Source organism: Manis pentadactyla, chromosome 1, assembly GCF_030020395.1.
Source record: "Manis pentadactyla isolate mManPen7 chromosome 1, mManPen7.hap1, whole genome shotgun sequence".
Lineage (NCBI taxonomy): Eukaryota > Metazoa > Chordata > Mammalia > Pholidota > Manidae > Manis > Manis pentadactyla.
The window spans coordinates 203,921,255-203,933,972 of NC_080019.1; the positions used below are offsets into that span (position 1 = coordinate 203,921,255).

General features: G+C 42.2%; 1 protein-coding gene across 7 annotated transcripts in view; it reads right to left on the minus strand.

Annotated features, from left to right (window-relative positions):
- Positions 1 to 12,143, minus strand: part of TSEN2 (tRNA splicing endonuclease subunit 2) — a 49,506-nt gene extending 37,363 nt beyond the window's left edge. For 2 of the 7 annotated variants that reach the window (XM_057506556.1, XM_057506557.1), the window contains exons 1-4: positions 12,000 to 12,042; positions 7,949 to 8,021; positions 6,235 to 6,441; positions 4,574 to 4,655 (exon numbers count right to left, since the gene is read on the minus strand). In XM_057506556.1, coding sequence (XP_057362539.1) covers positions 4,574 to 4,655; positions 6,235 to 6,423 — 271 coding nt within the window. In that variant the 5' untranslated portion in view covers positions 6,424 to 6,441; positions 7,949 to 8,021; positions 12,000 to 12,042. Of the gene's footprint in view, positions 1 to 4,573; positions 4,656 to 6,234; positions 6,442 to 7,948; positions 8,022 to 11,999 lie in introns of those variants that run through there. The other 5 variants (XM_057506544.1, XM_057506536.1, XM_057506551.1 and 2 more) reach the window with 5 other exon arrangements.
- Positions 12,144 to 12,718: the final 575 nt, after the last annotated feature.

The following is a 12,718-nucleotide window of genomic DNA, read 5'->3' on the forward strand; positions in this document are numbered from 1 at the left end:
AAGTGAGTCTGCAGACTCCTGTCTCCTTGGAATTTGTCAGTTTCCTATGTCATGACTTCCCTCCTCTGATAATTAAACAATAAATGACAATTTAGCAAGTTTTAGTGACAGCCTCTCATGTGCCAGAAGTAATAAACCTCGAGACACAGTCTAGCTGTGGAGACAGACCAGAAATGACTGATTCTAACCCAAGCTGATACATGATGAAGTAAAGTTATCATAAAGGTTAACTTTACCTGGGGGAGTTAGGAGAAAACACAAAGGAGGGGGAATAATTGCGCTGGGCTCTGAGGAATGAATGAGTTCACCAGGTAGACCAGGGGAAAGCAGGCAGAGGAAACGACGCACAAAGGCTGAGAGACAGCAAACGCAGGGCAGGTTCCCAGAATGGCAAGCAGCCTAAGGTGGCCACAGTGCCAGCAAGCAGGAGAGGGGATGGAGAGGAGGGCAGAAGATGAGGCTGCAGTCAGATTTGGAGAACCTCCCAAATGGACATTTGAGATTCACTTCTTTAGGGCAGCCTACAGCCTTGATTTATTTCTTCAGCATGAATTCATTTCCTTCAAATTTCTTTCAGTATTTAAAACTTGGTTACTACAAAGTTCAAGAAAAGATTCTCAACTCTTAAGATTATCACACCATTTGTAATATATATTTTGTTTTTTCCCCTCAAATATTAGTAACTGCTGGGTGATGGGTATTGACAAGGTCAGCCTGATATTTCCTCTGTTTCTCTCTCTTTTTAAAATGCTTACTATGAAAAAATTTCCAAACATACTAAAGTAGAGAGACTAGTAATAAATTCTCATGTTCCCATCACTTAGCTTTAACAATTCATGGCCAATCTTGCTTCATCTGTTCTGTTCTTCTGCCCACTCCCTCAGGCTCTTGATTATTTTGAAACAGAGCCCTCATATATTATCCCATCTCTAAATAGCTCAGTATGTATTTCTGTATGGACTCTTTAAAAAAAATCATAACCACAATACCAATATCACATTTTAAAAATTAGCTCCTTCAAATCATCCAAAATGTATGCATTCTCACAATTTTTCTTTTTTGCAAAGTCCATTTAAATCCTCAAAGGCCTATACATTGCAACTGAACTCATGTATCTTGAGTTGATTCTAATATATGTTTCTCCATCATGCTTTTTCCTCTAAATTCATTTTTTGAAAAACTGGGTCCTCCGTTGGGTAGACCTGCCCCCAGTCTTGCTTCAGATGACGACATCCCTATCGTGCTGTCAGGGTGGTGCTGCTAACGGTCGCACAGGCCTGCTGCCGTCCCCACACTGTGGACAGTCCAAGAAGAGATGAAGGGCTTGTGCCAACCTTTAAGCAATAGTGTCCCTCAGCACACTGCTTAGTTCTGCTCACCTTGTTTTCACAGCCAGATTTTCATGGAGAAGGAAGCTGTAGGTAAGTAGCTAAATGGCTGTAGCTAAAAACAGAGTGGAATCTATTTCTGTTCTGGTACAAAGGTCTTATCCTGCCGCACTTCAGTACTTCGAGCAGCACTGGCTTAGCAGGTTCCTCTGCCCCTTGTGTGTTCTGTAATTGCTACAACCACACACTTGATCAGATTCAGGCTCAATTTTTTCACCACATCATAGGTGGTGCTGTGTGTTTCCACTGCAAGACACACACGTCTCGTTTCTTTTTATGTCATCAGCACTACAGTTGCGCAATGCTTAGATCTAATAATTCATCAGAGGCTGCAAAATGGTGATATTAGTCCTATTATCCCCTCTTTGGTTATTAGCAGGATTCCTCCATAAAGAGTAAATTCTCACTACTTGGTTATCCCAAGAAACAGTTCATGTTTACCAGTTTTCAAAATGATGAATCCGCCCAGCAGAAAAGTAAATTTTTTCTGGTATCTATCAGTGTGAACTAAAGGACTCAAGAATTTTTGGGAGGTATTATTATGAATGAATGAATTTAAAAATAAACTGTAGTATTATTCTTATTGATGCTCAAATATTTCCATCTTTGGCCAGTGGAAGCCTCTTTTGAAACATACCTAGTAGTTTTTGATAGCTTCTTTGCTTCCTGGTACAAGATATTTCATGTAAAAAATCCTCTCAACCATACCAATGTTATTGCTCATTTATCACCCAATATACATAACAGTGGTATATCTCAGACTATCAGTACCAAGACTACCATCTAAAAACTGCTGAAAACAATGTAAAGATTATTTTTCAGCTCTTTTTTTCTTGAGAATGTAAGCCAAGGTGATTGCACTGATGGGATTGCACTGATCCCAATTCTTCAGGTCTTCCACCTGCCAACTCCCTTGCCTCTGAGCCAATGGCTTATTAGCAAACACGATGCAAGCACGGGCCTGAAAAGCACCGGCACTCTGGGGCTTGCTCCTGACCCTCCAGCATAACCATGAGAACATGCCTGGGCTAGCCTGCCAGAGGATGACACACGTGGTGCTCCCGCCCCTCATCCCAGGTGCGGCGATGCTAGAGCAGCTGACGGTCAGCTAAGATCAGCCCATCCCACAAGATTCATTACTGGACTAGATCCGTAACTAACCAGACCAATGAGCACATCCAGCGTGGTCAGCAGACCTACCCAGCAAACCTGCAGACTGGTGAGCAGCTGGGTTGCTGTTCAAATCCACTGGCTTTTGGGGTGGTTTGTTATACAACATTGTGGCAAGAGGTAACAGACATACAGTCTATCTCATTAGGATTAAACCCTCAAATTACCATGTTTTAAAGTCACTCAAAATATTTTCCCCCTTGTGGCTATGCACCAACTTGATATATAGGTTTTTTTTCCTTAAAGGATTATTTAAAAATTTTAACTTTGTTTTGCCATCATGTAATATATTTACAAGGTTCCAAAGTCAGATGTATAATGTCTTGCCTCTTTCTCCAATTCCACCCCTCCTCCATAGGCATTAAAAAAAAAAGATTGATCCTTTCTTATATTTCACAAGTGTATTTAACCCCCGCAAACCTTTAGATAAACCACAGCACATCATGCAAACTATCCTTTACCTCACTTTCTTCACTTAAAAATATATCCTACTGATCCCTCATTCCTGTCAGCTCCACAGCACTTCATTATATGAATGCATGGTAGTATATTCAGCTGATGACCCTCTAGTGGGTGGATATTTAGGTTGTTTCTAGTCTTGAGCTAAAGCTGTAAAACTCTTAGAAGAAAACAGATGGGAAAATCTGCATGAGCTTGGATTTGGCAATTGTTTCCTAAATATAATAACAAGAGCATATGTGAAAAGAATAAAAATAGATAAATTGGACTTTGTTAAAATTAAAAACTTTTACCATTTCACACTCATTAGGATGACTATCATCAAAAACACAAAATGGAAAACAGCAAGTATTGATGATGATGTGGAGAAGCTGGACCCTTTTAATAAATTGCTGGTGGGAATTTAGTAAAATAGTGCAGTTGTTAAGGCAGTTTGGCAGTTTCTCAAAAAACTAAAACAGAATTATTATATGATCCAGCAGGTCCACTCCTATGTGTACACCCAAAGGAAATGAAAACATAGGTCCATATAAAAACTTGTACATAAATATTCATAGCAATACTATTCTTAATAGTCAAAACATAGAAACAACCCAAGTGTCCATCTTTGGATGAATGGATAAACAAAACATGGTACATCCATACACTGGATTATTATTCTGGATGAATTTCTGATACATGTGATGACATGGATGAGCCTTGAAAACACTGCCTTATGGAAAGATACAAAGGCTTCATAATATGTGATGCCATTTATATGAAATATCTAGAATAGGCAGCATTATAGACACAGAAAACATATTACGGTTACTAGTGGTTAGGGGGAGAGGAGGATGGGGGTAAAAAGTAAATGCATATATAATTTGGCTAGACCTCACTAAATTTTCCTCTCTAACAGTTATACCACCTACACTCCTGCTGGCAGTGCATGAGAGTGCTTCGCAGGTCCTCACCAAAGGGGAATACTGTCAAACTTTTGGCTGTTACCATCTGATTGCTGAAACGGTCTCTCAGTGCAGTTTTAATTTGTATTTTTTCTTACAATAAAATGTTTAAAAAAGTCCTTAATTATGTTTTAGCCTGCTGGTATTGGTTACGTGATTACATGAGACCTCCTTAGAAGAATACACCAGAAGATTTATAAATTAAAGAGAATAACTATACACACTAGTATGTTCTAACAAATACATCTATGTCACAGTTACTGCTGTAGATTCTAATTCCAGAAATAAAATGTAACACCCATTTTACATACAGGGAGCAGGTAGTTAATTCCCAGAGCCCTCCACACACACAGTACTCTGCTAGGCAATGCTTAACAACAGAAAGGGCAGAATAACACTTTTGGTAATTCCAGAAATTAGATAAAACACATTCTTACCAACCACAAGACCCCTTGCATCATGCTTAAAATTATTCTAGTTGCTGTTTTTGGCAGTAAAATTGCCAGGGTGCATGTTTCTTCTCTAGAATTTTACTACGTAATCTGAGGAGTAAGATCAAAAGTGAAAGAAGATGCCCATGTGCCAAAAGAACTGAATGATGCACAAGTTTACCTTTCCATTTGGCAAGCAGCTTAGGATCTGAAACTGTGAAGTTTGGTCGGCTTCGAGACAGGAAGCCTTTTCCAAAATAACCCTTATGGGAAGAGAAAAACAGTCAGTTGAGGTTTAGTTATCAATTTTTTAGCTGAGGGTGAAGAATTCTTTGAGTTAACAAGAGGTTCCTTCCACTTTTTCACAGCTTTCCATTTTCCCTCTGATTATCTAATGAGTACTAATGAAGATCTTAGCATTTCATGTCTCCAACCACTTGAGGAGTGCTGGTGACTCCAGTCTAGGTTGGTAAGCTGAAGGCAACAGGGCAGGAGGGTGGGGTTCCTTTGACCACGTGTAGGTCGGGAGCAGGGGGACTAAAAGCAGGAGTCAAGAGTTCCAGGTACAAAAAGGTTCCTGGATTCTCCTGTACCCGGAATTATGTACTTATCTTCCTCCTGTGAACTCCAAAAACAAACACAGACTTTCCCATTTAAAAAACTGTAAACCCACAGAAAGTTGAAAGAATAATAAACTGAACACCCTTTGCCCTCCATCTGGATTTAACAATCAAGATAAATAGTGCATCTAGCACTTCACAAAGCTTCTTGCTTAATGTTCTGTATTGTGCATGTGGAGAGAGAATGCCCATGGCCTAGACCTGTCTCAAGGATCATTGCCACCTACTGCACCCTACTTTGGCAAGGTGGCTGCAACATACATACTTCATATCAAATGTCTGGAGAAGGCACATTTTATGGGGATAGGAAATAGATCAGCGGGTGCCTTGGGCTGGGAGTGGGAGCAAGATTAAGTGCAGTGGGCACAAGGGAACTTGGGTGGTGATGGGAATGCTCTCCAGCTGGATGGTGGCACCGGTTGCACAACTCTGTGAGAATTGCTGAACTGTACACTTGCCGCGGGTGAATTTTATGGCTCTAAATTATCCTTCAACAAAGCTGTTTAAAAATTGTCCCCAGTGATGAACTGGCTATGGGTGATATGGCTAATTCACCAATTGAGATATGGCTAATCTCAACCCAAACCTATCATTCATGGAAAACATCAAAAACCAGAACTTGTTCTCCTCTAAGAACAGGTACGCAACCAGGAGAACGAACAGATAAGGAGATAAGCCAACTGAGATATGGCTAATCTCAACCCAAAGCTATAATCAATAGAAAACAGCAAAAACCAGCACTCGCCCTCATCTAAGAAGAGGTCCCCAGGGAAGAGTGAGCAGAGGGGGAGGCGGAGCACATGCTGAAAGCCTCTTCTGATTTGTCCGTGAGCCAGAACAATACACGGCCCCGTGGTTATCCCTGGGCACAGAACGGCTGTGACTGGGGAATTTTTACTCTTTACCCACTGCAGGTGTGTAGGCTGCTTGAAATTTTTTAAAACGATGAACACACATTGCTTTTATAACTGAAAGACAAGAAAGGCCAATGCACTGGCCCTGCTTCATTGCTGAAATGTGGATTGGTGGGTGGGGGGAGTTATCCTCACAATATATGGCTCTGGGGCACCTGATTCAAATTCTACTCTTCCTACACTGGACCAAACTGCAAGGAAAGAATGGTCATTTATGGTCTGTTTTCGGGGTGGATGGAGAGGAGAAAGGATTGTGGGCTCAGGGATGTCAGGAAGTAGCCAGCCAGGCCAAGGCCGCCTGCACTTACTCTCCCATACAGCTGCTCAATATCTTCTGTGTTCCTCACAATCACATTGTTGTTTATCATTTCGGCACGGAATATTCTGAAGTCTTTCTTAGGACCACAGTCCTGACCAAAAGGGATCGGTAATGGAGACTCATAATTCTCATACACTCTTCTTTTCCTCTTTGGGGCATGGAAAACTGCTTCGGCCATTTCGCAAGGGTGACTGTTCTTTAAAGGGTATAACAAGGAAAAAGAAACAGATAGTCAATCAATAACTCACCCTTAACAAAAATGCAAATACATTTATTCTTAGGCTCAGAAAACCTTGTGGTCTGTGGGGAAAATATATTATTTACAAAGCAGTGAACTAAAAGACACAGAGTAATGAGAACATTTTGTACCAGTGGTACAAATCCCATTCACCTAGAACATCTCAATTCCTAAGTGCCTAAGAAGTCAGTGGTTTTCTTTCTAACTATGGCTGACAAGACAGAGGCCTAGCGACTCCAAAGTCATGATGCTACTCAAACGTCTCAATAGGATTTCTGCCTATTACTCAGCCAACGGATACTTACTGTGTACCCACCAGAGGCTCCTAATAATCAGAGGTGCTGGGGATATCAAGGTAAGACTAGAGATACTTCCCTCAAATAATTAATCATGTAAGCACTTCATTTTCCAATAAAGGATTTTAAGATACATTCCAAATATTAAGGCAATCATCTCCCAATTTTTAAATTCATTCATTCATTCGACCGAATTTACATTAATAAATAACAATGACAGCAGCAGTTACTGTTTGAGTGTCTATTATGTACCATGAAATGCAAGTGGCTCAGAGTAGGGACTCTAAAGCCAGAGGGTCGGAATGGTAACCAGCTTCACCATATCTTAGCTGTGAGATTTTGGGTACAAATTACTTAATCTCTCTGTGCTTTGGTTTCATGTGCAACATAAGGATAGACTACCTTATACAGGCACACCCCATTTTACTGCACTTAGCAGACACCTGTGGTTTTTGCAAGCTGAAGGTTTGTGGCAACTCTGTGTTGAGCACATCTATCTATTGGCACTATTTTCCAATAGCATTTGCTCACTTCATGTCTGTCACATTTTGATAATTCCTGCATTATTTCAAACCTTTTCATTTTATTTATTATGGTGATCTGTGATCAATGATTATGATTTGCTGAAAACTCAGATGACTGTAAGCATTTTTTAGCAATAAGTATTTTTTAATTAAGGTATATACATTGTTTTTTCAGACATAACATCATTGCACACTTAATAGACTATTTTATATGCACTGGGAAACCAAAAAATTCGTTTGACTTGCTTTATTGTGGTATTTACTTTACTGTAGTGATCTGGAACTGAATGCACAGTATCTCTGAGGTGTGCCTGTAGTTAAGACCCATTAACATGCTTAGAACAGTACCTGGCACTGTGCATGTTTGCAAATAATAATATCTGCTAAAATTATTATGGGGTGAGCAGTACCAACACTGCTTCACACAGGTGAGGAAACAGACTCAGGTTGGAGAGATTTTGTGAAAGGCCTGGGAGACTGGTGGCACTGGATGTGGACCCCATGTCTGCTGAACCCAAAGCCCTGCTCTTCTCTCTGGGTCCTGCTGCAAACACAGGCTGCATCTGTCCATTTCTGTCTGAAGGCTCACTACTTCTCATGTTAGACATAGGCTGATGGGTTATGTTTAATTATGGAATTACTTACTGTGCACCCAGCACTGTGAAGGAGTAAAGGAAGCAGAAGTTAGGGCCTCTCCCTTCCAAGCCTTACACAGAACCTGGGGAGATAAAACAAGCACATTAATGCACATGAAGCAAGCTGGAGATACCACCTGGCTGCAACTGAATAATAGCTAAAGGAAAGAAGTCAAGTTGAGTGCAGCATGCAATGAAGACAGCAAGCCACTCTGGATGCACTTCACTCAGGAAAGCTTGGCCATATACAAGGGGAAAACAAGGTAAGCAGTGCAAGAGACTGGCCTGCTGCTCCATTCAAAGAGATGTCCTAGAGTAAGACAGGACACTTGAATCCACTGCTCCCTCGGCCCTGGGGCTGGACTCGACTTAAGCTTAGCGTGTACCAGGTGCTTGAAGATACAGTGGAGCCATACCACCCATGTTTAACCTACGTGGCTCCAAGCCCTTGCAAGGGAAAAAGGAAGACTGACTATTTAGGTGCCTCTTGCACTCCTAACAGCATCCAGCCTGGCAAAGGCGGCAATCAAGCCTGAGAGAACCAATGAAGATGGCCAACCTGAGGAAGAAGTGTGAGTGGCTTTAAGGGTTCATGACCATTAACAAGAAATTAACAGTCTTGTCCACTGTGTGATACTTTTATCTACCCTCTCAAAGAAGCTGAGGAATTAAATGGGGACAAAGAATAACATAGACCAAGGAAGAGCCAGAAAAACTGATAAACCAATTACAAAGCTAACCATGAAAAATAAGCATCAGCAAGTTGGAATCTTCAGAGAATTGCCAAGGTATTCTCAGAAGCAAAATGCTAGAATTTAATTTCTAAATAAGATCTCCTAACAGAATTACATACTGAGCATGATTATATATATTACACACATACATGCACATGTATTTCTGTATAGCATTAATAAAACCAGGTATACCGCATGTTAATGGGCAAGTAAGAGATTTTCTTCCGGGGTTATTTTAACTAGATTTTCACTTGCCAGGTTATCCCTAAACCCCAGCCAAGTATTGGATTTAGTACTCAAGAAGCTGGAAAAAACCCCCAGCAATTTATTCTAAAACTTAAACAATACTATGTTGGCTCTTTTGAGGCGGGATGTTGGTCTCTATGGTGAGAGACTTTCTAGGGATTTCCTGGAACAATTCAGACTTTATGAGGCATTCCCTTTTATTAACTCAACTGCTGGTTAGTACTTGACTTGTAATATATTATTACATTTGGAATTTTAAAAGAAGAGACATTGTTTAGTGGCTAACTTCAAGAACTTCCAATTAAATTCTCTCAAACAAGCAAAAATGAAAAGTTGTATTTTAATTTGCCTGGTTTGTTTGGGATTTTTTCTTTCAGATTGCTGTTTATGCTCTAAAAAAGGCAAGAATGAGCTATGACACTTGATAGTAACATTCTGTACCGTAACCCAAGTGTGTGTGTGTAATAGAAGGGTTCCTGCCCCAAATACTGTTTTTTTCACAAAACCTCAAAATCCAAGCTCTCGTGTTACCTCTAACCACGTGAAAGCATGCACATGAAGAATTTGACTTGTAGCAGGCCTATTTATGCAAAACTGCCTTTATGTGACCTTGCACCACTCATTGAGTCCAGTCAGTTTCATCTTCAAATAGAACAGGACTGAAAAACAGTCTGCAAGCTACTCAGATATTAAACAGAGTAACTATCTGATCCAGCAATTCCACTGCGAGGTAAAGATACAAGAAAACTGAAAATAGGTTCACTTAAGAAATTTGTACACAAATGTTTACAGCAGCATTATTCATAATAGGCAAAAAGTGGGAACCCAAATGTTCATCAAAGATGAAAAATGCATCAACAAAATGTGGTCTATCCGTATAGTAAAATATTATCAACAATAATAAAGGAATGAAATATTACACGGGCTACGGTGTGCATGGGCCTTGAAAGCATTTCACTTCTAAGTAAAAGAAGCCAGTCACAACAGACCATATTGTGTAAGACCATTAATATGAAAGATCCAGAATAGGCAGGTCCACAGAGACACAAGTCGTGATTGCCAGGTGCTGGGGGAAGGGGAAACAAGGAGTGACTGCTGATAGGTATGGGGTTTATTTTGAGGGTGATCAAAATGTTGTAAAATTAGTACTGAGTATACTAAATTAGTATATACTACATAAAGTAGTATTGAATATACTAAAATCACTGATTTGTACATTTTACAAGGATAAATTTTAAAGAATGTGAATGATCTCTCAGTAGGGCTATTATTTAAAAAATTCATGACAGACCAGATAATCTCTAGTTTCATAGTTTTGTGGAAGAGTTGTCTTGTGTTGAACTTGGAAGGCAAAGCAGAGGAGAAAGGATTGAATTTGCCATTCTCCATATCGGCAGTAAGCATTTTAAGAAGTATTTCCTAAGTGCCATGATAGGAGAATAGCATGATGTGAGATGTGGGATATAAGTAAAATTAAAGAGGAAACCATCATCAGTAGTTACAACATGCTAGTTACAACATGCCAGGCATGGACTGTGCTGCATGTTATGCATGGGGATATTAGTATCCTCAAACAGTCAATGAAACCGTTGCTTAGAGAGGGCAAGTCATTTGCCCAAACCCCAATAGTAGGGAAGACAGGAGGTTGGCCAGACAGGGAGACAGGGTATGGTTAAGAGGACTGGCCTAAAATGGGACTCCTGCCTGAAGCAAACACAGATGTACAGAAAGGACTGGGCCGGTTGTCAGAGGGTTTGCGATGTGAAGGATGGTTTAGATTTGTAACCAGGACAAGTTCTTAAGCAGGAAATGACAACTGAAAAGAGGTCAAGAAAATTAACCCAGGGTCGTATATAACAGCGGCTTTCAAGCTTGTCTTCCCTTAGAATCACCTGGGGAAATTAGAAGATTCCTAATGCCCAGGATTTACCTGCAGTTTCATCAGAAATTCTGGGGTGGGACCCAGGTGATTTCAACATGTAGCCAAAGTCGCCAACCAGTGGAACAGGATGGCCTGTCCTAATTCACTTAATCCCAACAGTCCCCTGAGGTATTATAACTATTCCCATTGTAGAGATGAGGAAAGGGACTCAGAGGATTATTTTTCCTTTCCAAAACCTGGACGTACCTGACTCCAGACGCCCATACCGTTTTAAGTGTATGTACTTTTCCACCAAAAGCAGCGCTTGTTCCTTATTTTTCCCTTGTGCAGAGAAGCTAACACCTTCTGGGGGGCTAGTAAATGTTTATTCCAAACGAAACAAAAAAGGGGAACGTCCCTCCACTTACTTCGCCAGCTCCCTGGGACCACCTTGTCCAACAAACCTGGGTAAAACCTCCCACCCACCAAAGTTCACCTTCTCCCAATTAAAAAATATTTGAAGTTCCAACTGAGTACCTCCTGGGCTCGTGTAGGCAAGGATGAAAGGGACAAAGCAAACAATCCTGCCTCTGGGGAGATTTCAGGTTAGAGCCTGAGACTAAGATATAATCGATAAATCTTTGAAGGCTGTTTTGAAGACCAAATGGGTATTATGGGAAGGTGCCGGTAGCGGGCCTACCAAGTGAAAAATGCTAGTCCAGTCGGTAGCTGCAGCTGCAATAAATGACTACACAGAGCCAAAAAATGTGAGAGGCCCAGGACATTCGTGAACTCCGTGTCTTACTCCTTTGCTGTCTTCCTAAGCTGCCCCTCCCAACTCTGCCCACCGCTGGCAACCCCACTGGCGAGGGAGGCTGCCCTCGGGCGCAGATGCTGTCGCAAGCATCCCGACGTCCTCAGCTTTCGGTACTAAACGTGGCGTAGATGTTTCCAGGAAAAACAAAGATCAGTGTGAAGGCTACAGGTGCACGAGGGAGTGGGAAAGTGGTGAATTCCAGCAGAACTAGTTAGCCCGGCTCCTCCTCCCGGCCCAGTCTGGTCAAGCTGTAAGAGCCGGTTAAAGCCTCTGGGCCCTTTGCGCTCTCGCCCGGGGGGGCTCTCGGGAAGACGTCTCCTCTCACTGTGGAACCGCCCCGGCATACAGGGGCCACGGAGCCCGGGGCCCTAGGAGCCAGCCCGCTCAGCCGCCCGGCGCTTACCTTCCTTCGTCCCGTGCGCTCGTCGTTACCAGGCAACGCCGGCCGGAAGGCGGAGCAGCTGCCGTCAAGCAGTGCGGCCGCAAAGCTGGACGAATGCGCAGCCGCAGGGCCCGCGGGAGCGTCGACCCCTTTGCTGAGCGCGCCTGCGCACAGCGTGAAGGCGGGTGTGCTGTGCGTACTGCGGGCCCCTTGCTGAGGGTGAGGAAGGATAAGGCGGACAGCCCCTTGCAGCCACTGTTTTCATTTGCTCCTCACAATAATCCTTAAGGATCCACTCTGCAGATGAGATCTGAACTAACTTAATTGTCACATAACTAGCAGTTGTGGAGTTGAAACAAGAATCCACGTCTAAAGACTTGAGTCCTCACCCATGGGAGATGGCACACCTGAGGCGACCAGACTTTATTACGTATGATTCTGGCCCGCAGGAAACGGGCCCACTGGGCTCAGCCCTCACGCTGACTTCGGCTTTCTCAGTGCATGTGTGTAAGCTGCAGCATGCAGGGAATCTGTAAGGAAGCGCCCTCCTGCGGACACCTGACCAAAAGCCACTGTGTGCAGTGTCAAGGATACAGGCCCCAAGTCAGACCTGCATTGGAATCCCCACCTTCCCCCTCACTGGTTGTGCGGTCTTGAGTGCATGACTTTAACATTTTTGAGCCTCACTTTCCTCTACTGAAAAATGGGTCGTCAGAATAATGCGGGATAAGCAAAACAAA